The sequence below is a fragment of the Alternaria postmessia genome (genome assembly GCF_024291825.1).
Source record: "Alternaria postmessia strain BMP 2775 chromosome Unknown scaffold_1, whole genome shotgun sequence".
In the NCBI taxonomy this organism is placed as follows: domain Eukaryota; kingdom Fungi; phylum Ascomycota; class Dothideomycetes; order Pleosporales; family Pleosporaceae; genus Alternaria; species Alternaria postmessia.
The window spans coordinates 1-26,538 of NW_026260074.1; the positions used below are offsets into that span (position 1 = coordinate 1).

At 52.7% G+C, this 26,538-nt stretch overlaps 9 protein-coding genes across 9 annotated transcripts; 1 reads left to right on the forward strand and 8 right to left on the reverse strand.

Annotated features, from left to right (window-relative positions):
- Positions 1-522: 522 nt before the first annotated feature.
- On the forward strand, positions 523-1,370 carry J4E82_000001 (uncharacterized protein; the record flags this gene model as incomplete). The annotated part of the gene is made up of 2 exons (XM_051726325.1): positions 523-667; positions 724-1,370. 2 exons carry the CDS (start codon positions 523-525, stop codon positions 1,368-1,370), a joined length of 792 nt encoding a protein of 263 aa, XP_051593507.1.
- A 208-nt stretch (positions 1,371-1,578) lies between these two features.
- Positions 1,579-2,421, reverse strand: CRP15 (40S ribosomal protein S7; the record flags this gene model as incomplete). The annotated part of the gene is made up of 4 exons (XM_051726326.1): positions 1,579-1,945; positions 1,995-2,077; positions 2,205-2,282; positions 2,338-2,421. 4 exons carry the CDS (start codon positions 2,419-2,421, stop codon positions 1,579-1,581), a joined length of 612 nt encoding a protein of 203 aa, XP_051593508.1.
- Positions 2,422-2,878: 457 nt separating this feature from the next.
- On the reverse strand, positions 2,879-3,775 carry J4E82_000003 (uncharacterized protein; the record flags this gene model as incomplete). The annotated part of the gene is made up of 1 exon (XM_051726327.1): positions 2,879-3,775. The coding sequence occupies one exon, from the start codon at positions 3,773-3,775 to the stop codon at positions 2,879-2,881; it is 897 nt and encodes a 298-aa protein (XP_051593509.1).
- Positions 3,776-4,662: 887 nt separating this feature from the next.
- On the reverse strand, positions 4,663-5,241 carry J4E82_000004 (uncharacterized protein; the record flags this gene model as incomplete). The annotated part of the gene is made up of 3 exons (XM_051726328.1): positions 4,663-4,681; positions 4,731-4,956; positions 5,013-5,241. 3 exons carry the CDS (start codon positions 5,239-5,241, stop codon positions 4,663-4,665), a joined length of 474 nt encoding a protein of 157 aa, XP_051593510.1.
- A 3,983-nt stretch (positions 5,242-9,224) lies between these two features.
- J4E82_000005 (uncharacterized protein) lies at positions 9,225-9,943 on the reverse strand (the record flags this gene model as incomplete). The annotated part of the gene is made up of 2 exons (XM_051726329.1): positions 9,225-9,431; positions 9,530-9,943. 2 exons carry the CDS (start codon positions 9,941-9,943, stop codon positions 9,225-9,227), a joined length of 621 nt encoding a protein of 206 aa, XP_051593511.1.
- Positions 9,944-10,798: 855 nt separating this feature from the next.
- On the reverse strand, positions 10,799-11,830 carry ADK1 (adenylate kinase; the record flags this gene model as incomplete). Its single annotated transcript, XM_051726330.1, has 4 exons — positions 10,799-11,261; positions 11,330-11,484; positions 11,558-11,610; positions 11,668-11,830. 4 exons carry the CDS (start codon positions 11,828-11,830, stop codon positions 10,799-10,801), a joined length of 834 nt encoding a protein of 277 aa, XP_051593512.1.
- A 502-nt stretch (positions 11,831-12,332) lies between these two features.
- Positions 12,333-14,977, reverse strand: YME2 (mitochondrial escape protein 2; the record flags this gene model as incomplete). Its single annotated transcript, XM_051726331.1, has 3 exons — positions 12,333-13,905; positions 13,952-14,857; positions 14,919-14,977. The coding sequence occupies 3 exons, from the start codon at positions 14,975-14,977 to the stop codon at positions 12,333-12,335; spliced, it is 2,538 nt and encodes an 845-aa protein (XP_051593513.1).
- A 622-nt stretch (positions 14,978-15,599) lies between these two features.
- Positions 15,600-22,296, reverse strand: GLT1 (glutamate synthase [NADH]; the record flags this gene model as incomplete). Its single annotated transcript, XM_051726332.1, has 6 exons — positions 15,600-16,886; positions 16,938-16,993; positions 17,047-18,553; positions 18,610-21,959; positions 22,014-22,054; positions 22,109-22,296. 6 exons carry the CDS (start codon positions 22,294-22,296, stop codon positions 15,600-15,602), a joined length of 6,429 nt encoding a protein of 2,142 aa, XP_051593514.1.
- Positions 22,297-25,713: 3,417 nt separating this feature from the next.
- Positions 25,714-26,162, reverse strand: CHZ1 (Histone H2A.Z-specific chaperone; the record flags this gene model as incomplete). Its single annotated transcript, XM_051726333.1, has 3 exons — positions 25,714-25,886; positions 25,943-25,952; positions 26,016-26,162. 3 exons carry the CDS (start codon positions 26,160-26,162, stop codon positions 25,714-25,716), a joined length of 330 nt encoding a protein of 109 aa, XP_051593515.1.
- Between the last annotated feature and the right edge of the window lie 376 nt (positions 26,163-26,538).

Genomic DNA, 26,538 nt, shown 5'->3' on the forward strand with positions numbered 1-26,538 from the left:
GATAGCTTGCGATTAACAGAGGCTGTCTCTGATCGTGGCTGGGTACCGCGGAGGCGTCGTCGGAGCGTCGTTCGTGGAGCGTCGTATAGCATGGCAGCTTGACGCTGGCTTGTAATACGTTTCTCTTAAAGCGCACGAGATGCTAGAAGAACTCTACCTTTACGAGAAGTCTGTATAGAGCGTTGTTGTCGCGGCATAGTGGTGGTTGTGCAGAGCGTCGCGTCAGGTTAGGTGGGGTGGGCCACTTACTGGTGTGGGCCGCTTACTGGTGGTGCACGTTACCTTTGAACCAACCTTAACCCCACAATGACGCCAAACAATCTGCACGAGTGCCTCCAGCTGCAATGGCACGTAAAGCTGACATGGGGTACTCTCGCCCTACTTATAACCGTCCCCTAGGGCAGCAATTGCAGCTGCATGCTTCGCATTTCCTCTCGACTTCTCCGCACCCTCTACAGCTTCCACAAGCTACCTAAACACTACAGACAAGGCTCAATTGGGATTCGGTATCATACCACCACCATGTCTGCGAACAAGAAAGCACGCACCCAACCTCCGTACGAGCTGTTGTACTGGCCTGGCATTCCAGGACGCGGAGAGTTCATTCGCCTGGCGTTCGAAGCAGCAGGCGTCTCCTACAAAGACGTTTGCAATGAGTCTGAGGACGGTATGCAGCATAAAGCCACATCCCACTCTGTACTGCCCTAGCTAACAACTTGGTAGGCATGAAAATCATCGGCACCCTCACCGACCAGTCCTCCACAGGCTCCGATGGCAACCCTCCCGTCTTCGCACCACCTGCTCTGCGCGTTCCCGGCGAAGGCAAGAACGGTGCTGCGCTGGTTCTCTACCAGACGCCATCGATCCTCTCTTACCTTGGCGACAAGCTTGGTCTCAGTGGCGCAGACGAAGCAGAGAAGTCGTGGATCCTGTCGCATACTCTGACGGCGCTGGACCTCAACAACGAAGCCCACGATACGCACCACCCCGTTTCGATGAGCTTATACTACGAGGACCAGAAGGAGGAATCGCTCAAGAAGGCTACCGACTTCCGCGAGAAGCGCATTCCCAAGTTCCTGAAGTACTTTGAGCGTGTGCTCAAGGGCAATGAGGCGCAGGGACAGGGCAAGTTCCTGGTTGGGGATAGTCTCAGCTATGCCGACCCTACAGTCTGGCATGTGCTGAGCGGATTGGAGTTTGCCTTTCCCAAAGAAATGGAGGCAAGGAAGAAGGACTACCCACTCTTGTTTGGAACCTTCTATGACAGCGTCAAGGAGACCAAGGGAATCAAAGAGTACCTAGCTAGCGAGAGGCGGAAGGAGTTCAGCATGGGTATCTTCAGGCATTACCCTGAGCTGGACCGACAGTAGACAGATGAGCATGCCAAGGCACAGGCACCATCACAGTAAAAGAAATCAATTGCAAGTGGTATCTTGAAGGGGTGCCTAATACAGGCTCATATCATCTCATTCTCATTCCTTTTTGATGCCGGTACATGACGCATAACCGAAGCCCTGCCGTACTCCTGACCCATGTAGATATAACGAGATCGATCAAACCCAACGAACCCGCCTACATCTAGTAGTCGGTCTGCTGGCTCTGGGGGAACTCGAAGTTGACGCCCTTGCCAGTGAGGCGCTTGTAGACCTCGCTGTAGGTGTCGAGCCTGTAGTCAACACCACCGCGCTCCTTCTCGTCAAGGACAACCTTGAGGATCTTGCTGCCGTCCTCACGGGTACGGAGACGCTTGCCGACAATCTCGACGGGGAAGACGAGGTCGGTCAGGATGGCGTCGTGGACAGCGGTGAGAGTCCGGGACTGGGGACGCTTCTGGGTCTGGTTGGTGCGCGAGCGGTTGGAGCGCTTGGGGCGGGGGAGAATGCGGCGGGAAGCAACGATCAGGACGTGGCGGTCAGAGAACTTCTTCTCGAGCTCACGGGTGAGACTGAGAGATGTTAGTATGGGAATTCTTTCACTTCATAAATAGGACATACCGCTGCTGGGCCTTGTGCCATCCGGACAGAAGGGGAACAGGGACGAAGATGACAATAGCCTTGCGTCCGTGGCCAACCTCGATCTAAGAATCCTGGTGTCAGCTTGATGTTGCTGCCCAGTGCCCACCGCCTCTTCAATGTATGGGTATGGGTGTAGGTAGGTGTGTAGGCGACGCTCGATAGCGCATGGTGGTGTTCGGGTTTTCATACCTCGCGAGCAGAGACGAACTGGAGAGGGCGCAGAGAAGCCTTCAGGTCGGGGACATTGTTCTCGAGGTCAGTCAACGCCTGCCGTGCGTGTTAGTGCTGGCGTCGCCCATGTGCAATTGACGGGCAAACTTGCGCTGGCGATGCTGGTCTCGATCTCAGAGGGGTTCTGCCTCGACGGGCTGTTGGGCGCGATCTTGTTCAGAGAGTTGGCGGACATTTTGGCGGCTTGATGTCGAACTGGTCGGAGTCTGAAAGTTCGAGGTCGATTGCGAGAGACGAAATCACTCACGGCAGGTGGGCGTCAAGCGAGGCACTAGTCTTGTTTGGGCGCTTAGCGTAAGCTCCAAGTTCAGCAAGGCGCCATGGACGCAGTTGAACACGAACACAACAATTCATCGCCGACATTCCGAAATAAGCCCCACCTGCTTTGCTTTGCCATTGACAACCATCACCATCACTTAGCTGGCGCTTGATCAATAATATGTCTCTAACTTCAGGCTTATGTACAGAACAAACTAGCGCAGTACTTGATTTTGATATTGCTGTAACTACTGTCTATGTCCAATCCAAGGGGTATTGTTCATTTCGCTAGGCTATACGTTCGCAGAAGAACGCGTAAGAATCTTTCATGCCTTTTCAATCGCTTCTGCAGACTAGGTATACCTAGGTAGGTCTCAATACTCCTCGAGCACATCCTCGCAATTCGCCTGCTGCACAATCTGATTCCTGATCTCCTTCATGGCTTCCCAGCGTTTCGCTGCCTCCTTCTTGCCAGCGCGGGTCTTCATCATCTCCGGGTATCGAGCATGACGCTCGTCTGCTATATGTACAACCCGTCGGACCGTACCAGTACCACGTGGCTCAGTCACGCCTCCGTACACTGCCCCGCGTACGATGCCCACTGCGCCTAAGCCATCGAGACGGTCGGCGTCTTGAACGAGCTGAAGGGCAGGATAAGCGGCACATTGTTGGGCGACCATAACCGGATTTCGAATCTCGCGTATGAAAGATACCAGGGCCGCAACGTGCGAAGCAGGACCCCAAATGTACGGCGGGCACTCGGGTGCGGACTCTCTAATGAACGACTCGATAAAATCTCGCTGTTGCTCCTGATCAGCTTCATCGGTTTCCATCTTGACTAGCTCATCCGAGAGGTATTTTCCATCTCCAATATCGTGCACCATAGCCGCGACGTAGACAACTAGGGGATCGACGTTCCGGAACACTTCACGATCCTTCTCCGCATGCCAGAGGCGATGTGCATTCATGATTACGCGTTGAACGTGCTCGAAGTCATGAGAAGGGTCGTAAGCTGAGGAGTTCATCTTAGCGCGGACGGCGATGTTGATCTTCTCGAACCAGCGCCTATCATTGTCAGCTATCGCAGCACCGTCCATCAGCTTGTCAAGAGATATGAGTCGCGTATCACGTTCGTCGTTTCGACGCTTAGTATTGCTCTTCACCGAGCTCAGTGGCGATAGGCTATGGGAAGAAGGAAGCTGGTCCGCGACTGAGGACGTTGTCTCGTAAGGTAATTTGGGAGTCCCCGAGGGTTTTCCGAAGTTGGACATGCGACGGTGGATGTTCTTGAAGACTCCGTCTGTCTTACTGGTCTTAGTTTTGTCTTGAGACATGGTGACTAAATAGGAGTACACAGGGCTTGATTGACTGAACAAGTTGATCTTGGTGATCGATCCGGGTCAGAGTTGATAGTAAGGAATAGAAATTGCTCGGGAAATGTGGAGGAAAGATCGTCGGTTTTATTGTATGGAAGAGCTTGAACGTGCACTTGGGAGAAAGGCTACAGTGTAGTTTCACTTTTCTTCGTGTCTGCTGCATCTCAAGCTCCTGTTTGGTAAGTGAATTAACCTTTGCTGTTACGGCAACTCAGTTTGTGACGAGGTGGCCAAGCTTTGCAAAGCGCTCGCTATAACTCACGGGAAAGTCGCGTGGCATTGGAGTATGTAGACTCAGTGCTGCTGCATAAGTATCACATCTCGCGACTCGTGGTTATAGTCTAAATGCTACGTACACAATGCCTCGCATGGCTCTGCTGCCAACCACTTAGCTAGGTGACGACAACCGCTGGATTGCTGGCCCAGTGTATTGGCGAATCTGTTTGAACATACTACTGACATAGCCTGTAAAAGAGTCGAGTACACAGTCTTCAATATTATGATGTTTGTATTACTATTCCAGAAAGAGGTATGTCAACCGTCGAGTAAGAGACAAAAGAAACCCCTGGACAACTCCTCGCTGATTGGGGTATACATGAAAATTCATAATTGACAAGGATGCGATCAAACTTGCTAACAAGTTCTCCAGCATGGTTTCCGATAGCACAACTCAAGCATAGCCAAAGAATGGCTTGTATTTCTGACAACCCTTGTGTAAAGCCTTTCTCGTATAATGGGGTATGGTATCGATTGGATGGTTGTGGTGGGTGATAAAGAGACGCTTAGACTCGCGAGCCACGACTGCAGTGTTGTTAGCTAGAGCTTCACAAGATAACGACGAAAGACTTACCCAGCAGCACGGCCCCTAAGGCGATGTACTGTCAATATTCCAAGGATAGCAGTCGCCAACCAAAGGATCATGGACAAGAAGGAGAAGGCTTGAGCAGCGCGCCATTGACCGCATGAGTTGTTGCGGCTAAAGGATACACCGCTCCAAGCCCACGCACTACCACAGCCGCGGCCGTTGAACCAGCTAACAAGAAGTCCGAAGACAGCGGCCCAACCGGCTGTAAATACTGCGCAACAGTTGTTAGTAGTTGTTCCAATCATCGTGGAGGATCGAGGCACTCACTAAAGTCGGATGTGTAGCCGGTGATACTAGAGCTGGTGGGGATAGCCCAGATGACGGCGAAGAGAATGGAGAGCGAAGACCAAATTATGGCGAAGATCAAACGACCTAGAGGCCCGACATGATATCGCGATCTTTGGTAAACAAAGTATGCCGATAGACCCAAGACGATAGCAGCAAAGACCCATTGCGCCGTGCGCAGGATGATTGAGAGAAGACGTGTGAAGAGCATCCTTATCAGAGGAGTAGATCGGAATGGATAGTCGGTGTCTTTGGTGAACTGATACTGTGATGCTGGCAAGACTCGGTAGTTGAATTGATGCTTTGTGGTAATAGTATGTGTTGGCCTACTGCAGTATATATACATCTGGCACCCACGACTGTGCCTTGCTTCGTCAGAGGAACCACCAACAAACGTCAGCCACGACCATTGCGTAGCATTCTTGGCATCCAAGAACGGCCGACAGTCACACAACCGTAGGGTTTGCGGTTTCTCGGCCTCGTCAGCCACGCATGTTTTCTGTCTCTGAATAGTGTGGCTAGTGCAGTGGAGCCGCATAGCCGTGCAGATCGCTGGCTTTTAGCGCACTCGCTTTGGTATGAGATCATCGTGTCTTGGTTATCCCTGCCAGGACGCGTGGCGCATGCGAGTGTGGCGCTGCCATTTGTTGACGCTGTCGGATATTAAGAGCAAAAACCTTGCATCGTGATTGCCGATAACCGCATAGTTTTGGTGTTTTCTTGACTGTTGATGGCCTGGACCGATGACGATGAAAATTTGGACTCTGACCTAGGAAGTGTTGAAGCGACAGCAAGTTATTGCAAATGAGCACAGGATCGGCTCAGATGAAAAGCAACCACATGCCACGTACCCATGCGTTTCCTGGGGTGTCCTGCTGTGGCAGTTACTTCCTGTCTTCGTACGTCGTCAAGAGACGTTAGAGCCCAAAGACGACGCTCCATCTTCCATGTAGCGACCACGTAATAACCCGGTATCTTGGGAACAGGCACAGGACAGAGCCAATTGCTTTCGGAGTCGCAAGAATCAAGGAAGACAGTTGTCGCGAACCTCTGGGGGATCCTTGACTTCCAAAGTCGTTATGCTCCATCTAGTCGTGCGCTGCGTAGGGCTGCGCTGGGGCCAAGCCACTGCATTACGCATGATAAGGCCGAAGTGAACTCTACCTAGGTAGGGTCTCAAACCTGGTACCTGTCTCGATTTGGAAAGGAGTGACCAAGTTCTCCCATCGCGTGTACGGGTTGCAAAAAAGTAATGAGCGACCAGTACTCACCAGCAGACAGCTGTTAGTATCTCTCTGTCGAGCCTGCAATATGCGGTAGACCGACTGACAGCATGTATATAGCAAGACGATCGCAAAGGCTAGGAAGTTTAGGTAAAGGTTCTTGGGCCATCTAAAATCAGCACGCATGTCGATTTGATGTAGAACGGAGCCCGAAAAGGTATCGTGACCCTTAGAAGGGTCAAGGTTAGTTGATGACGCGCAGTCCCTCCTCGAAGCGAGCACGCGGCAGCTCTTCGACGCGTCTTCTTCTTCTCCGACATTCTCATCACCACACTCTTTCACCAACCGCGATCGTGAAACAGTGAAATCCAGTAGCTGTCAGGGCTTTGATCGTGTTCACAGTTGTACGTCGTTTAGGTCCGGTCCGGCGATGGCTCCGGTGACCTCTCAGGGCTCGATCGCCAGATGCACTGTCAAGCACTACATCCTATGATGCCTCCGTAGCAAATCGCGTAAAGAAGTCACTCATGAGGGTAGTTGATGCTTGAACTCATGATGTGTCGTGATGATGACCGGCCACAAAGGTGTGCCGGACCGCCATTGGGTATTGCCGCTCACAAATCTGAGACTCAGCCTCGCGCCACAAGCGCTTAAGGAGATCACATTACGCTGCGGTATTCAAACGCAAGTCGCAAGGTCGATGCGTTCTTGTCCAAACTCTCGAATCCTTAACTATAAGATGGCTGCGTGTCTCGCGATACAAAGGCTTAAGCGGCGGAGAGAAAACTCCTACCTGTACACCAATGAAGCGTCTCTATATGAGTTGGCCCAATGCGGGTGCTACTACTGTCGTGTTCTATGCGAGGCCAGGCCAGAATATGCCAGTTTAGACGAAGTGTATCTGGAACTGCTCGATACAGCCTTAAACGCAACATATTTCCAGGAACATCATGGAAGTAAACGCTCGCTGCTGAGAGAATTCTTCGTTTTGGATTGTGAGTATGAGAGCCTAGGATGGAGTCGTTCTAACAACAACACAGCTCAAGACGACCCCATCATTCCTACGGCAAGACACATACCAGGCAATACTGGCTCAAGACAAAGCTTCAAAACCATCAATGACTGGCTTGATACATGCATTAAAACACACCAAGGCTTGTGCTTGGCGTCGCGTAGCGAGAACGCTACATTGCCTGATCGAGCAATTGAGGTAAGCCTCAACATGCCACGTCGGATCCGCCTCGTCGATACGAAGAACAGAGAAGGGCGATATGCGTGTCTGAGCCACTGTTGGGGCGACAAGCAGCCTTTACGGACGACTCTAAAGCCATACACCCTCTCGATTCATCAGGAGAACATCCGGGAAGAAGATCTGCCGAAGACATTCCGGGATGCGATCACAGTCAGTTTGTCGATTGGGATTCAGTACATTTGGATAGATTCGTTATGTGTAGGTTATTTTCGGATCGATCGTCGCTGCACGTCTCCTTGCTGAAATTGCCTACAGATTATCCAAGATGATGAAAAGGACTGGCAGATCCAATCTGCAAAGATGGCCGCCATCTACTCCAACTCCACTGTAACTCTGGCAGCTACAGAGGCTTCAAATTCAGAAGAGGGCCTCTTTCGTAAGACTCCTGAGGCGCACATAAGCCAATCACTGTCCAGTTCTTGTCACATTTATGCTAGAAAGCCAGTTGATCACAGAATAAGTCAATCGCCGCTCCTCAAGCGAGGTTGGGTCTTTCAGGAACCCCTCCTAAGTCCACGGATACTTCACTTCGCTGAGAATGAGCTGATATGGGAATGTATGCAACATCAGCGCTGCGAATGTGGGTTTCTTGACTGGCGTCATCAATGCCAGCCAGCGGTATGGGAGCTGGACCTAGCACCCAAAAATCATTACCATCCAGCTGGATGGCGCTTGCTCAGGGGTAAACTATTAGGAGGAGATAATCCATGGACAATCGCCGCCTTCGAGTTCGCGTGTCTAAAGCTTTCAAAACCAAACGACATCTTCCCAGCAATCTCAGGTATCGCAAAAAGCTTTGAGGAAGCTACTGGCTGGACATATGTCGCGGGGATATGGAGAGAAACGATGCCACTTGGACTGTTGTGGCGCACATTCAAAAAAGGCCATCGGCCTGTTCGTTGGAGAGCACCGTCGTTCTCATGGGCGTCTATCACCTTTGACGACCTTGGAGTGGGCCGGGGAATATATCACGTTGGTCTTCAGAGCCCAAAAGTTTCAGCATTTATCAAGGAAGCCAAAGTCTCGCCTATAGGCAAGGATCCTACGGGTCAGTTGAAGGGCGGATACATTGTCTTATCAGGAACCTTGATACAGGCATTCATTAGTCATGTAGGAGTCGACGACAGGGACTGGCACCAAGCTTTCCTCACGCCGTTAGGTAGAGAACGTGAAGATTCATATCGCTTTGGCACCGACTTCGATCTGACACAGTCAGGTCATGTGGTAGAAGATGGCGAAGCTGTGTTTTGTCTAGAAATAGCTCAGGGGGAAGTTGAGTCTAAAGAAATGATATGGTATATGGTGTTGGTAAAGAGAAACCTACGACCGTGGAAGTTTAATGGCCACAGGTACGACGGCGAATTCGAGAGGATAGGTCTCTTCACGGAAATCATTCCACAGGACCGAGTTAATCGCAAGCCCTTCGAGGAAGCGTCACCAGAGTATGCAGTTGAGCGCAACGCTGTAGTGAAAGTCATCTGATACGCACCTCAGCCGGAGACGTGGTATATGGCAAGTTGAAGCGCATGTAGAGAACCGTGGTAGCAATGTAATTGAAGCGTCCAGACGATACTTTGTCAATCAAACGCCTTACACCATGCCAGATGCGACTCGATGCAATGCAAACCCCTCTTTCCCAAACGTTTCTTTCTATAGTCAATAGATCATCAACGTCAAGTATACGCCAGTCTATCTTTCCTCTTGTTCTGGCATCCCCCATTAACCTAACCACACCCACCAAAACAGTAACATAACCGCGGCAAAGAACCCAACCCAGGCTTTCCAGCCTACGCCCGTCTTTTGCGCCATCCTCAACATACGATTCATGGTACCCTTGATCTTATGTCTCGAGTTCTCAAACTGATCGTTCATTTTCTCGGCGAGACTAGTGGAATCGCGGATTTCATCGCCGATGAGATGGGTCAACTAGTAGATGTTAACACAACACTCTCCAAGTAGTGCGATTACAGGAAAGAGGAACAGTAGAGAAGAGGATGCAGAAGAGAAGAAAGAAAGCAACATACGTCCTTCAACATCTTGACCTTGCTAGTCAGCACACCAACATGCTCATCATTCTGGCTCTCCAACTCATCCAACACAGCCGCAGAGTACTGTCCCCTTGAATTCGGTGTCGCAGCCCGATATATGCCATCCCTTCCATCATCACTCCCCCTTCCGCCCCCTACACCATAACCCCCATAACTACTCCCTCCGCTCCCAGGATATAAGCTCCCATTCGCCTTACTCCCACCAGCACCAGGATATGCGCCAAAGCCTGGCCCGTCGGCGGAGGAAGGTGGTGTGTAGCCGTAGCCGCCAGCAGCATTGTAAGGGCTTGCGCGAGCTTTGTTTTTTGATTTCGAGGGTGAGGCGCTGCGGTTGTAGGAGGAGAAGAGGTCGTCGCGCGCGTCGGCGCGGCTGCTGAATCTACTTGACATGATTGCGATGTGTGTGAATGCGTGTGGTGTGGTACGCTATGTTGTTGGACGTCTCCCTTCTTAGTGTCCCCTTTCTGGGTTCAGGGTCGAGGGTCGAGGGGTTTGATATTCGGTGTCTCGTTTCGTGGTTGAGGCTTAGGGCGGCGCGTGCAGTCTGGCGATACGTGGTCGAATTGCGAATCTGGGGTAATGCGCTTGTACGGGAGCCTAGTTTGTGCTCCGGGGGTGGATAATATGTGGAGGGTTGTCGGGCACTTTTTCGGGAGTGAGAAGTTGCCCGGAGGTTAGAAGATGTTGGGCAGTGCTAACGCCGAGTGCGCGACTAGGAACACGTTGTTGGAACGGCGGCGGGTAGGAGCACGTGTTGGTGGCGCAAAGGAAGCTCCTAGCATGAGAGCGCACATGTGTATTCACAAGATCAATACGAGGTATGCGGGTAACTTGTAGTTATGAGTACGTCGTTAAAACATGTCACAGAATTGCGGTCAGAGTACAGGCCACATTTGTAACCACGGGTATCTTCATGAACATTTCTAGCATTTCCGATCTTGGTAGACTACCAGAAACCAGCTTGCAAGAGTCATTTGAAACACACAGGTGTCCCCACAGACTACCCACACCACCGTATGCATCTGTACAAGTACAAGGAACCCATCCAAACCATATGTGCATTCTTCATTCCAAAGCGTGAAAGTGGACTTTTCTCATACGTGGCTCTGAACATGACCAGCGACTCTTGGACATTGTAAGATTCTGCGTGTGCCTGGCGGTATGACACGTAGGCGTGACTCGTAGTATCGTTGAACAATATTTTCCAGCCTGGGATCACGCCCCTGCTCACACAAAAGGCCCAGTCTAGTTCTTAAGACCAACCTTGTTGAGCAAGCTGCCTGTTCGTCCAGCAACCATGGCCTTGTCGTCGAAGATCTTGAGCAGGCTCTTCCATACCTGGCCTGGCTCTTGACTTGCGTCAATGGGCTTCCAGATACCCGTCTTCTGGTAGTATGCAACAACGGGCGCGGTCTGGGCGTGGTAGGTCGAGAGACGCTTCTTGAGCGTGTCCTCGTTGTCGTCGGAGCGCTGGATGAGCGGCTCACCGGTTACGTCGTCGGTCATGGGGGCCTTGGGTGGGTTGAAGATCTTGTGGTAGGAGCGGCCGGATGCGGGGTGAACGAGGCGGCCAGTGATACGCGAGACGAGGAGGCCGTCGTCAATTTGCAGTTCAATGGCGTGTTGAAGGGGCTTCTTGGTCGCAGCAAGCATACCGTCGAGCTTCTCGGCCTGGGTTACTGTTCGTGGGAAGCCATCGAGGATGAATCTAGGGAGACTCCGCGTTAGCATGCCTTTCCGATATATCCAAAAGAGACAAATCGTCAGAGTACGCACCCCTGGGCGCACTCGGCGTTGCCCTCGAGCTCAGTCTTGATCATGTTGATCATGATCTCGTCGCTAACCAGACCGCCGGCATCCATAATCTTCTTCGCTTCCCGACCGAGGGCTGTCTTGGCCGCGACTTGAGCGCGTAGCATGTCTCCGGTAGCCTACAATCTGTCAGCCTGCCATTTCCGGCTTCCCATGCCGCAGCTTGGTGTCGTGGATAGCGGTAAAACGTACAAGATGGCATGCGCAGAACTTCTCCTTGATTCGCGGCGCTTGTGTGCCCTTGCCTAGACCCGGTGTAAGCAAAATGCCACATTTCGACCCTCTCGAGCGGAACTACGCACCAGCACCTGGTGGTCCCATCAAGATCATCCTGACGCTCTCCGCCGACGTTGATGCACCCCCACTCTGGCCAGACAGCTTGTTCTCCAGCTCAGCGATGCGCTTCTCGAGCCTGTTGACGGTGCTCTTGAGGTCATCGACCACGGTATCTGCTATTGGTGCCATTGCGCCGAAATGTGAGGAAAAGTTTTGGGGGGAATTGCAAAGGGCGATGAGAAGGACAAGAAGATGCGCGGGCCGCTGGGAGTGGAGAAGGGACAAGTGCGCAATGGCAGGTCGCGTTGTGGACGAGGTGGAGCTCACGGTCGTTCGCTAGCTTGCTTCTGCGTTCGGCTGCTTCGCGGGAAAATGCTTCCTCCTGCCCGATCCTCGGTCACGTTAGCCTTAGCAGGGTGATGTCAGAGCAAAACGTTCCTGAGCGCACGAGGCTAGCCGCACCATTAGCGGAATATTCTCGGAATATTCACTGCTGTTATTACCTGCCGACACTGCTATGCTTCGTACGAGTCGGGACATGGCACTAGAAGGGCCAATGCATCGTACGTAGTAGTGAACGGGTGGGGTCACAATGCCATTTCGGCACGGCTGCACGCATAGCACCTTGATAATGCATTCAGAGGGGATGGTATCATTGTATACGTTGCTCTCATCAGAGCCTTCCAAAATCCTAGTACTCATTTCCAAGCACCTTCTTCAGTCCCTTGATCTCCGTCTCGTACTTCTCCACCTTGTTTTGACTAGTCATCAACTTTGTCAACAAATAGTTGATACGCCCAGCTGTCTGTGCAGGCTGGTTCTTTAGCTTGCTCAGTAACAACAACTCGTTCTCGCACTTGTCAATCGTCGCGTTCTCAATCTTTGTCAAATGCGTCAGGATGGCAAGGTCCAAGCGGCTCTTCAGCACCTTGTCCTCAGTCAAGCGCTTGAAAGCGGGGTGGTAGACAGGCTTTCCTGGCTTGATGATAGATGGACGTCCATTCGCACCAGAGACGATGGAAATGAGCTCAGCCTGTTCGAGGGCGCGAAGGACGGATTCGCCGCCAGTCTTCAGAATGTCGTCGATGAGAACTTCATTGTATCTTAGACTTTCTTTCTGAGCGAGCTCCTTGATGAGAAACCAGGCTTGCTCGGCATTCCAGTGTCGGTTTCCGCCTTCATCCTCTGCGCCAAAGATGTACATCTTGAGAATCTCAGAAGCTGACTGGTCGATGATCTCGTGCACAGCTTTGGTGGGTGTCTCACCAGTCTTGATGCGTCGGGACAAGAACTCAAGATCGGTAAGGCGGCCACCCAGCAAATCGATACAAGTGTCGAGCTCATCAAGGTCGTTGCGGTGCTCAGAGGGCAGCTTCTTAGGGGAGCCGTCCTTTGGCGCTGGGTCATCCTCAACATCGGCGTCAAGATGCGTGATAACAAACCGCTTCGCTACCTCAGGGCTGCAGTCGGACAAAGAGATTTGACGGAACATACGGTCCGGCATGGCCTTGGAGAGCGATTTGCTGAACGCGACATCGTTGGTCAAGAAGATAACATGAGCCACATTTGTCGTTGTGAGACGGGCGGCCCATTCTGCGATCTTGTCATAGACGATACCGCCTTCCTGGCTTTTATGCAGGAAGTTGTCAACTACAACGATCGGCCTGCGCTCTGGGTGTGCTTCAAGCCACTCGTCGTCTCCCAAGTGCGCATCCTTGTCGTTCTTATGACGTGTGTCCAAAGCGATTTGTCGTAGTGCCGAGGTCGTAGTGTTCCAGATTTTGCTGAGTTGAGAGTCAAGAGTCTCGGAGAAGCCAGTCTTGACACCTGTAGCACCCTGGGCAGCCATGTCGATCATCCCGGATATACTGTTCATCCAACTGAACACAGGTCTATAGCCAACAGACAACGCTGCAGCATTGATGGTAGCGCTCTCGCCTCGGGCCTCCTGGATAGGTTTGCAGTCGATCACAAGCTTGAGCTTCTTATCCTCCAAGGCCTCGTCAACGACAAGTTCGCGCTTGCCAGAGCCCCGAGGACCCTGGACAATGATGAAAGTTTCAGCAGTCTCCATCAACCAAGTTCTGATTTGTTCAATGTCATCTTTCCTATCATCCCAGATAGCATCCATGCTGTCATCGTCGTCGCGCTTATTGCCACCGTGAATGATATCTGTGGCATATCCCTTGATCCACTGGTACCACTTGTTGTCTTCAATGTGGAAGTTGCGCGTGATGTGGGCTTTCACAAAAAATGTTCGGATACTTCGCTCTTGTCAGCTCACGCTATCTATGTAGAGGATGGACTTACGGGTCAAAGACGATGGCAACGGTACCAGCGATAAGAGCAGCTACAATCGGGATGATGATGCGAGGATGGCCAAAGATCCAGTCTCTGATATATCGAGGCTTGATCTTCTGCTCGTACTTCAACCTTAGGATTGTGCCCTTCTTGCCACCTCCTTCAGCTTCTGACACAAGATAGCCATGCATACAGTTCCTGGCCATGATAGCCTTCCCAATGCTAGAATAGTCCAGATATGCGAACTTTGGGAGTACTTTCGAGTCGGGAGGCTGCATAACGATGTCTGATAGCTTGCCGTATGGCCTGAAGAACTGGAAGAGCTGTTCTTGGCTCATTTCTATAGCGTCAGATGCCGGCACGCCTGCCTCAGCAGAGACAAACTCAACTCGCAGACGTGAAGCTGGGAGACGCATGAGATCTTCAACCCATGGCTTTCCCTTAACCATCTTCGCGCGCATCCTCTTCCATGGACTCCACCATGGTTTGACTGGTTCGTCTCTTAGGTACTCTTGAAGCACTTTTTCAATCTCAGAAGCAGAGGCATTTCCGTCGTGAGTGAACTTGACGAATGCTCCTCCTTCTCGCATCCGTGGAAGTACCTCCGTGCCAGTAATCTGCAAGTTTCGTTTCGCACTCGCTCTTTCAATGACGGCTTTAGGGTCGGTACCAGATATGTTCGGACTGATGAGGCGATCTAGTATCCCTGGCAACGGGAGACCTAGTACCTTACGAATCTGGATAGGAAATACATTGTTGAAGAAGAGGATGCCCTCGTTAGGTCCTGCGCTGATGTGACCGGTTTTGTCTTCACCAGCCTGTAGTCCAGTTACATAGCGAGCAGGGACGGTCCACGGTCTTCGACAACCTAGACTGCTTGGTTTACATGTCGCTCTAAGTGTCGGATGTACGATCCTGATGGCCTGTTAGTATATTTGCGATGATCGCCAACAAGGATCCAGCTTCGTAAACGCACCTTGTCGGCCCATGCAGAGGGCGACGACACGTCTGATGCCAGCCGGTACGGGGTAACATATTCACGACCTAATTGTCACCGGGGCATGGCGATATACAGAATACAACGAAGGTCAGTCGACTGATGTTCGCTGCCTGGAGTACCGTTCAAGACTAGCGAATCTAGAGATTAGAGGTGCGTGACGTCACTAATCTTGAATCTTGGCTTTGTGCATCTGCCGCCTGGCGAAGCGAAGTAATCAATGCCACCAATCGCGATGTCTAGAGCACAGGCGAAAAAAAAAGAGCATCCGTGTTCTGGATGCTATCGCAATGATTGTAGTCTCCATCATGCGACTTCCAATCTTGCGAACAAGGCAGGATGATTGATTACAGCGATAAAGAGGCGAAAGCGTTATAAGCATCACACAGCAAGTTGCAAAACGTCAATTTGAACATAACATTCGCCTATATATACAAATTGGGTGCGAAATGAATAGAGCTAAAAGACATTGTACACTGCAGGTGCCGCCCAGCTGACTCCGCATACTGAAAAGGTATCGTGCAGGTAAACGAGGGAAAATGCGCGTACATAAATCAAAACGCCAAAGAATCATGATATACCCGAAACCCATCTTTTGCCGTGACCATCTTTTCCATGCACCTTTACTTCATACAGTAACAATCATAATCATAGATTCATCTAAGCGGCGACAGTCACCAGCTTCTCGTTAGGAGCAGCACGGTGCTTGTGCATAGCCTCGTAGGGTGGGCGCTTGACGATACCACCAGTGACGGGCAGGGAAGTACCGTAGCCGGTAAGGAAGGAGTCGACGTCGCGAGCGCACTGGCGACCCTCGTTGATACCCCAGACGATCAGGGACTGACCGCGACGGCAGTCACCAGCAGCGAAGACACCTGCCAGGTTGGTGTTGTAGTGACCGGGAGGGGTCTTGATGTTCTTGCGGCCGTCAAGCTCGATAACGTCGCTCATGACACGCTGCTCGGGGCCCAAGAAACCCATGGAAAGCAAGACGAGGTCGGCAGGGAAGAATTGCTCGCTACCCTCGACGTGCTTCATGTCCCAACCACCGGAGGCGGACTTAGTCCACTCAACACGGACAGTGTTGATACCCTTGACCTTGCCGCTACCATCGTCGACGAAGTCCTTGGACATGACACAGTACTCACGAGGATCCTTGCCCATGTGAGTCTTGACTTCGTTGTGACCATAGTCAGTTCGGAAGATACGGGGCCACTGCGGCCATGGGTTGTCGCGAGCACGCTCAGCTGGGGGCTGGGGCAGCAGCTCGAAGTTGACGACAGACTTGGCACCGTGGCGAACGGAAGTACCAATGCAGTCATTACCAGTATCACCACCTCCGATGACAACAACGTGCTTGTCCTTGGCCGAAATGTAAGCATCGTCAGCCAATTCGGAGTCCAAGAGAGACTTGGTGTTCTTGTGCAAGAACTGCATGGCGTAGTGAATGCCGTCCAGGTTGCGGTTAGGGATGGGCAGGTCACGAGCGACAGTAGCTCCAGTCGCGAAGACAACTGCGTCGTACTCCTTGCGGAGAGCTTCGAGGTTGGTCTGACCCTCCTCACCAACGGTGACACCAGTCTTGAAGTTGACGCCCTCAGCAGCCATGAAGTCGACACGGCGCTGAACGACCTTCTTGTCGAGCTTCATGTTGGGGATACCGTACATGAGGAGACCACCGACACGGTCGGCACGCTCATAGACGGTGACAGTGTGACCAGCCTTGTTGAGTTGATCAGCACAAGCGAGACCAGCAGGGCCGGAACCGATGATGGCAACAGTCTTTCCAGAACGGGTCTGGGGTGGCGAAGGAATCATCCAGCCCTTCTCAAAACCGCGGTCAATAATGGCGCACTCAATCGACTTGATGCCAACGGGATCCTCGTTGATGCCAAGAACACAGGCACCCTCGCAAGGAGCCGGGCAAACACGACCAGTAAACTCAGGCTATATGGGATTAGTACACATCGCGTATGTAGCTGATACAGGAACACTTACGAAGTTATTGGTCATGAGGAGGCGGTTGAGGGCGTCGCGCCACTGACCTTGGAAGACTATCAAAAGATTAGCATGATGTATGCTCCAAAAGAAGACACTAAGCGCTTACCCAGTTCGTTCCACTTCGGGATGATGTTGGAGATCGGGCAACCAGTGTCAGACTGGCAGAAGGGTACACCACAGTCCATGCAGCGAGCAGTCTGGTACTTGAGTTCGTCCTCGTTCAGACGCTGGTTGAGCTCTGCCCAATCGCGAGTACGGGTCTTGGGGTTGCGGTACTTCTCAGAGCGACGCTGGTACTTCATGAAACCGCGAGTCTTGTCAAGGACGAGCGCCTTCTTCTTCTCAGCCTTTGCGTCGGTAACACTCTCTTCAATGTCGAGGAGGTCGCTCTTCTTCTTCTCCTTGGCCTCCGCCTCAGCTTCCTTATTGCGAGACTCCTCGTGGGCGTTGCGGACAGCGTTGCCAGCGAGCAGAGGAAGAGGGTATTCAGACTTCTTCTTCTCGGCAGCCTTTGCCTTCTCCTCCAGGAGCACGCGCTTGTAGTCAACAGGCATGACCTTGACAAAGCGGGGCAGTGCGCGAGTGAAGTCGAGGAGGATGCGAGCGGCAAGCTCAGAGCCGGTGTAGTGGTGGTGGTCCTCAATGAGGCCGCGAACAAAGGCAATCTCCTCTGGCTCCTCGATGCCGGAGAGCTCAACCATCTCCTGGTTAACCTTCTGTTCGAAGTCCTTGTGGATGTCAAGGACGTACGCAATACCACCAGACATACCGGCAGCAAAGTTACGTCCAGTAGAACCAAGAACAAGGACACGACCGCCAGTCATGTACTCGCAACCGTGGTCACCAACACCTTCAACGACAGCCGTAGCACCAGAGTTACGGACACAGAAACGCTCAGCAGCGATACCACGGAAGAAGCAAGTACCGCGAGTGGCACCGTACAAGCAGACGTTACCGATAAGAACGTTCTCCTCGGCACGGTATACGGCGTTGCGGGGAGGGTAGATGATCAAACGACCACCAGACAGACCCTTACCAACGTAGTCGTTAGCATCACCCTCAAGTTCAAGAGTGACACCAGGTGCCAGGTAAGCACCGAAAGACTGGCCAGCAGAACCACGGATGTTGACGTGGATGGTGTCTTGGGGCAGACCAGCCTCGCCGTAGCGCTTGCTGATGTGGTACGAGAGAGTAGCACCAAGAGCACGGTCAGTGTTGACGACATCGCACTCAATGCGGGCAGGAAGACCCTTCTCCAGAGCAAGTTCGGACTCAGCAATGAGCTTGTTGTCGAGGCGGACATGAAGACGGTGGTCCTGCTTGCGCACGTTGAACGTGGCAACACCTGGGCGAAGGGTGTGCGCGGGAGTCAGGATGAGAGACAAGTCAATGTTCTCAGTCTTCGCAGTGCGGAGATCGTCACGGATGCGAAGCACCTCACAGTGACCAACCATGTCGTTGATGGTCCGGAAACCAAGCTTGGCCATGATTGCACGGAGCTCGTTGGCGATGTAGTAGAAGAAGTTGATGACGTGCTCGGGTGTACCAGCGAACTTCTTCCTGAGCTCAGGGTCCTGGGTGGCAATACCGACAGGGCAAGTGTTGAGATGGCACTAGTGGTGGTTAGTAAATAGTTTCTTTTATGATATATCATGGGGAAGATATTTACCTTGCGCATCATGATGCAACCCATGGCGATGAGAGGCGTGGTAGCAAAGCCCCACTCCTCAGCTCCAAGCAGACAGGCGATGGCGACATCGCGTCCAGTCCTCAATTGACCGTCAGTCTGGACAATGACACGACCACGGAGGTCGTTGAGAACAAGAGTCTGATGAGTCTCGGCAAGACCCAACTCCCAAGGGAGACCGGCGTACTTGATACCAGTCCATCGAGAGGCACCAGTACCACCGTCGTGACCAGAGATGAGGATATGGTCAGCCTTGGCTTTGGCCACACCAGAAGCGACGATACCAACACCAGTCTCGGAGACAAGCTTTACGGATACACGAGCGCGGGGGTTGGAGCACTTGAGATCGTAGATCAATTGCTTGAGATCCTCAATGGAGTAAATGTCGTGGTGGGGAGGAGGACTGATGAGACCGACACCAGGCGTGGAGTGACGGGTCTTAGCAATGGAGCCAGAGACCTTGTGGCCAGGAAGCTCACCACCCTCACCAGGCTTAGCACCCTGAGCCATCTTGATCTGGAGCTCGTCGGCATCGGCAAGGTAGTTGGAGGTAACACCGAAACGTCCGGAAGCGATCTGCTTGATCGCAGAGCGCATGGTGTCACCGTTCTCCATACGCAAGCTGCGCTCCGGGTCCTCACCACCCTCACCAGTGTTGGACTTACCGCCAAGGCGGTTCATAGCAACAGCAAGGGTAGAGTGGGACTCCATGGAAATGGATCCGTAGGACATGGCACCAGTGACGAAGCGGCGCACAATGTCGGTCCAAGGCTCGACCTGGTCGATGGGGATGGGAGCACGGTCATCGAAGTTGAAGTCAAGGAGACCACGGAGGGTGCAGTCCTTGATGCGCTCGTACTCAGCAATAGAGTATGCCTCGTACGACTTGTCGTTCTTGGTGCGGACGGCATCCTGGATGTTGGCCATGGCAGTGGGGTCGTTGACGTGAGGCTCACCTCCGTCACGCCAATGGTACTCGCCAGTCTCAGCAAGACCGGGAACCTCGACGATGGCGCGCGATGGGTAACCCCTCTCGTGGAGAGCGAAAGCGTCGGAAGCAATCAACTCGAATGTCATACCCTTGATACGGGAAGCAGTTCCAGTGAAGCATCGGTCAACGACAGAGTCATCAAGACCAAGAACCTCGAAAATCTGAGCACCCTTGTAGGATGAGAGGGTAGAGATACCCATCTTACTCATGACCTTCAAGATACCACCATCGCAAGAGTGCTTGTAGTTATCGATGAGCTGTTCGGGGCTCATCTTCTTGCGAATGACACCCTCGCGGTGCATCTTCAAGATACACTCAATAGCAAGGTATGGGCAGACGGCATCAGCACCGTATCCAACCAAGACACACATGTGGTGGACCTCACGGGCCTCACCAGTCTCGACAACAAGGGCAGCGTTGGATCGCCACTTGTTGCGGACGAGATGGTGGTGAACCATACCAGTAGCCAAGCAAGCGGATACGGCAACACGGTCAACAGACGCAGCGCGGTCGGTCAAGACAAGGATGTTGTCGCCGGCCTTGATGCCCTCGGTTGCAGCCTCGCAGATTCGGTCGAGAGCGTTCATGTAGCCATCGAGTCCCTCGCTCTTGGGGAATGTGATGTCGATGGACTTGACGGTCCAGTCAGAGTGCAGAGTGTGCGTGTTGGTCAGCGCCTTGAACTCTTCGAGGGTCAGGATGGGCGATGGAAGAAGCAGACGGCCACACTGTGACTCGTCCATCTCTAGAAGGTTACCCTGGGGACCAACGTATGTCTCCAAAGACATGACAATCGCCTCACGAATAGGATCGATGGGAGGGTTGGTAACCTGGGCAAAAAGCTGACGGAAGTACTCGTACAGCAGACGAGGCTGGGTAGCCAAGCAAGCCAGAGGAGCATCGTTACCCATGGATCCAAGAGCCTCCTTTGAGTCGGCAGCCATAGGACCAAGAAGGAGACTGACCTGCTCAAGAGAGTAGCCGAATGCTCGCAGACGAGGGTCCTCATGTAGCTTGGTCTCGGTGAGCGAGTGTGAAAGATCAACGCCCTTTGCGCTGATCTGCTCGACAATCTTGGGAAGAGTGAGCAGGTTCTTCTGAATCCAGGAACGGAAGTCAACACGCTCTGAGACGGTCTGCTTCAGTTCGGCATCATCGACAATTCGACCAGCGACAGTGTCGACGAGCAACATCCTACCGGGCTGGAGACGACCCTTCTGTACAACGCGCTCTGGCTCGATAGAGATGGTACCAACTTCAGACGCGCAGATGATGCGGTCGTCGTCAGTAACGTAGTAACGGCAAGGACGAAGACCGTTTCGGTCGAGGTTAGCACCACAGTAACGTCCGTCGGAGAAAGTAAAGAGAGCAGGACCATCCCAAGGCTCCATCATGCAGGCAGCCCACTCGTAGAAGGCTTGCTTAGCCGGGTCCATAGTGTGGTTGCCCTGCCATGCCTCTGGAACCATAAGCATGACTGCTTCTGGGAGTGACAGGACACCGTTGATGGTGAGCAGCTCAAGGACATTGTCGAAAGCTGCAGAGTCGGAACCACCGTCCTCGACGATGGGGTAAAGGAGATCAAGCTCCTCGCCGAAAAGGCTGGACTTCATAACACCCTCGCGGGCCCTCATCCAGTTCTTGTTTCCTCGCAGGGTGTTGATCTCACCATTGTGAGCAGCCCATCGCAGAGGCTGAGCACGGTCCCAACTGGGGAATGTGTTGGTAGAGAATCGAGAGTGCACCAGAGCAAAGTGACCCTCGTAGTCAACGTTGAGCAGGTCGTGGTAGTACTCGTAGACCTGAACAGGAGAAAGTTGACCCTTATAGACAATGTTCTTGTTTGACAAGCTGCAAATGTAGAACCAGTTGTGGAGGCCAATGACGTGTGTAGCCCGCTTTCGCATGACATACAGTTGTCGCTCAAAGTATGCGTTGTCGTACTTCTCCTGGAAGTCAGCCTTGGGCTCCCGGGCGTCGCCGTAGGCGGTCTTCAAGACGACAAACGGCTGGAGAATGATGGGCTCTCGTGAAAGTGCCGCGGGTCCAAGAAGTGTGGAATCGCGGGGCACTGTTCGCCATCCGAGCACCCTCAAGTCAAGCTGGTCTGCAACGTCCTCAAACATGGTCTTGGTCTCATCCAAGATGTTGGCGTCCGGCTTGAAGAAAAGGTTACCAGTAGCATACTGGCCAAGCGATGGTAGCTTGTAGCCTTGTTCGCGCTCGAACTCCTTGAGGAAGAAGCGATGGGGGATGGAGGTCATTACACCGGCACCGTCACCATCGCGTGCGTCAGAGCCAACGGCTCCTCGATGTGTCATGTTGCATAGCAACGAACGGGCTGGATATCCGTTAGCATTCTCGTCTACTCATTCCTTGAGTTGTTCGCTCTTACCATCGGAGACGATCTTGTGGCTGGCCTTGCCCTTGATGTGACTACGCCATTGTCAGCCCTTGCATCTCCCACACAAACCAATTGCCATGACTCACGCAGCGAAACCGACACCGCAAGCATCCTTCTCGAGCTCCGGGTCATACAGACCTTGCTTCAAGGGCAGTGCGCCTGCCCAAGACTTGTTCTCGGGGCCATCTTGATAAGCAAATACCGTGCTTTGCTCCTCTTCGATCTGGGGTTCCTGGGGCAACTTTGTATCTTCGGCGAACGAGACCCGACCCATTATATCGGCGAAAGGCCGAAGTTCTGGGTTCGTTGGTGGTGGTAGTGGGGTTGCGGTATCGATATGGGAGAGTGGCGGGGTCGCTCGAGGCGTGAACTTGGGAGCTGTTGCTCTGGTATTTGAATCAAGTCTGGAGGCGGATATTAGTTTTCAGGTCTGGTAAAGAGTTTGTCGCTGACTGCGGGCCAAGGGTCGAGTGTCGATGATATTTTGGTACGGATGCGCCTAGGGCTCTAGCTCAAAAGCAAAGAATGTGGGTGGGGAACAGTTGGTGGGAAGATGGAGTCGCCGGTGTCAATCACGCCCAAAGCCAACAGAAAGATGGGCTGGATTCGTCACCAGCTTCACCCGGCCGGATATAGGCGATTGATGGCTATGACGTTCTCCCCCCATCTCCAGCGGCAACTGATAGCTGCTCGAAGCACAAAATCGGCAGATAAGGCAGGCAGCGAATAGGCTAACGCGGGGTGGCAGGCGCAGACCAGTAGGAAAGTGGCTGATGCCTCTCACGCAGGACGGGTGGTGGAGAAGCACAATGTTTGGCCACGGGTGGTGGATGGGTGCAGCGGGTGTACATGTGGGAGGCAGGGCTACTTACTTGCTAGAAGGGCTGGTGGAACAGGCCTTGTGCTGGGCTCGCGATGTTCCTGCAAGCAGCTTGTAGCGATTGTGTCGAGAGTGCAAGAAGAGACAGAGGGTCGCGGGAGGTTTCGCGGGCGTGCTTATGAATAAGAGAGCGGAGGGCTCCTGGTGGGGTGGATTATTTTCCCTATACGCTAACAACTTGACTTCACCTCTGTCCAATTACCGGTCTGGAAGCGCGTCGACGGAGGCGTTCGTGCTGTCAGTTAGGCCATCTCCGCTTGTCTACCGCTGCGAACTGGGAACTGCCCGGTCTTGGAGGTGGTCTTGGTACTTTATTTCCACGTATATCAAGTTGGGCATGTTGGAGTGGCACCTGACGCGCCGTCTCTCCGGACGAAACATGACGATTGCGTGTCTGTCGATGTGCAGTCGCGCTCACTCTACATGGAATTGCTCTTGTGATGTTCTTCTTCATGTGTTGCTACCAATGCTCGTATGCGTATGCGCAGCATCACTGCCTCCTGCGGCGTGTTGCGCATGGAAAATTGGCCTACCCCACGGTTTTTCTGCCACTCCATGACCAAAGGCCGGGGCATTATTGGCTATTTGGCCGTGACCGCCCTGCAGCAGTCCGGCCGTGCACCCTATCCTGGGCTCCGAAGGTCGGTTTGACATCTGATGACCAGGTCTTGCATGTGTTTCCGCTCTACCATAGCTCCACCGGCTAGATTGCCGCTGCAGCCCACGCCGCATCATCTGAAAAGCGACGTGTGCAATTGGCCCGGCGGCCTCGCCTCGGCAACACACGACTTCTTTGTCGTAATTTGAGAGGGTCATCTCAGGCCTTATCTCTCTCCAAGCGCGGCCCAGGGCGGACTGTCGCGCTACGGAATACTTCGTGTTGACGCTCACTGGACGGGAGATCATATAACCCCGCCATTTCGCAGCGGAGCGTCGCTGAGGCTTCCCAGGTGCGCACTCGTCGACATCATCGCGGACCCGGACTTGCAGTGATTATCCTCTGCTTAGCCGCAAACTCAAAAACCAATTCATCTGCCTCCCGCACAGCTCACCCTCGAGAATTGGGCGATTCTAGCGACCCGCCACGCCACGGCAGGCGACAATACATCAATGTCCTCATCATGCTTCGGAGAAGACCGGAACGCTCCTGCCTAGCTGACGGCAGTACGTAGCGGGAGACGAGTCACGAGAACAGGCAAATCCACGCAAATCCGTGTCGCGTAGCCAGTCCAGCCGAGCCCGTTTCTAAGGATTACTGGTTAGGCCGATGTCGCCTCTTTTGCTGTTCGCTGGCTGTGCAAAGCCCGCGGCGGATACTCCAGGCAGTGCGCTTCAAGACCCTGAGCTAGCAATCCAATCCGGTATGCATGCAACAAAAATTTCCGTAGGATTCGTGTACCTAATACATTCCGCGTTGGGTCATCAATGGCAAGAATGGGAGGCAACGAGCATTTCCCGGAATTAAGATATACAAAGTGTTACGTGGGTCAATTTCTAGGGTCTCGATGCGGTGCCATGGGGATCTGGGCAATGGAACCTTGCGACAAGGCATATCCGTAACAAGGAAGATCATCCTGAGATCGCTGGTCTCGTGACGCAACCAGATGTTGTTCCAGCGACCTTACATCTATCTGTAGGCAGTCTGGCTCTTCTAGAGGATCGTACTCACCATTTACCTCGCCCGTGATTGTAACTCGGCCTTTCTGCTTGACACGCCCCACAGAAAGATCTAGAGAAACAGCATTTTTGCCCGTCTGAGATGGGGTTATCTCGCTGGATGTCGGCGCCAATAGGATGGTTTCGGTGCAGGACGTAGTGGACATTACATCCACCACATCCTAACTTCATCGATTACAATCCCTGAACTCTCGCTTCTCTTTCCATTTCCTCTCGTCCTCAGTCGAGGCACTATTCTGGATATCTGATCGCTTCCTATGTATCACTATCCATCTTACCACGTTGCTTGTTGTTTTTAGTAACGACAAGCATCACTATAATCGCGTCCAGTATCACGTAAATTTCCCGAGGATCTGCTTCGCACGTCACCAACAACACTTTCAATCTAGCAATCTTCGGTAGTTTCCAGGCTCCGATGTCCGAAAGAGAATGTCACAGATATTGTATTGCATGCACACTGCAACTGGCTAGTTCATTGGACCCTAGATTCATGATCTAAGTGAGATACCTTGGTACCGACGTGTTGTTTTCGTGTCATCGCATCGGTTACCCTGCATGCTCGTGGAAGGGATACGAGATCTTCAGGGAAAGGCGGGGTAGGTGTGTGCTGAGATGTCTGGGTGCTTTTATTCTTCTTTTGCGATTTTACGTTTCGGCGAACGAAGCTATGCAGGCCAACGATATGATCAGCATGATCTCTGCTGGGGATTTCTTTCTCCTTCTGCATAATATGTGCCATGTTCACGTCGTAGATGCATGCAAGTCAGGTCAAAAGTATGGGTATTCTTGTTTTCATTCATAACGCATGCCAGTGCTGTGTATGCGCGAGGTATCCAGTCCACAGTCCATGTTACACATCCACGTGCACATAGCTCCGTGCCCAGCTACCTCAATCGCGAAAAGTCGCGCCGCGACTCCAACGTCGGTAAGAGTCTTTTCCCCGCTACCCAAATGCCTTTTGTGCGTATATCATAACCCTAGCCAGAATACGGAGCTCGCAAAGATTTGGTCGAACGCGCCGAAGAAGTCCTGTAACAAAGCGATTTGGTTAGCGGGGTTCATCGAGGACAAAGGGCTCTTCTTGGCTTGGCTGCAAACGTACCGAAAGACGGAAGTTGACGATACAACTCCACTCTAGTCCTTCATTTGGTCATCGGGGTCGACAAAGTCCTCGTCATCATCCTCTTCGTCCTCGTCGCCGAGTTCCTGGTTGGCCTTGGCAAAGTCGATGTTCTTACCGCGCGTGCGGCTTTGCAGGACATTGGACGTGTCAATCTCCTCCATGTTATCCTCATCAGGCTCCTCGGCTATTCTACTGTCAGTTTGAAAGCTCAGTCGCATGGTTTTCGCGGGAATAGCTTACGTTCGCCGGCCTAGACGCGATTGTGTTAGCTACTTGCGCATAGAGTTGTAGCGGTGAGGCGCGATGAACATACCTGGTCCTCAGCACCAGACTCGTCGCTGGAGTCGTCGTCCATGGACTCCTCGACAGTCTCGCCCTCTTGAGCCTTGCCCTTGCCCTTGACATCGGTAGCGGGGTCCTGGACGCCCTCCATCTGTTGGTTCTCTGGCTGAGCTGACATGTTTGAGATGGTGGTTGTTTGTGTAAGAGTCTTGTGAATCGCGGTAGCGAGGGGTAGTAGGTTCGGGTGCGATTGAGAGGTTGGTAAGTTGTTGTTTGTGGCAGCGGTGTAGAGCAAGAAGTCGAGGTGAAGCGCTGTCCATCTATTCCTTCCGTTGCGGCTTGCTGCAAGGGGTTTAGTCTGGCGATCCCCTAGCCAACCCTTGCTTCTTACAGCAAATAGCAAACATTAGCGCGCGTGGTCTCGACCATCAACATTTGCGCTCTATGAACATCCATTCGCTGTCCTGTTTTACTGTTGTTGATGGCATCTGAACACAAACGAAGGACATGCATTTGGCATCGCGGCACAAGATTGAAAAATAGCCAAGTTGGAA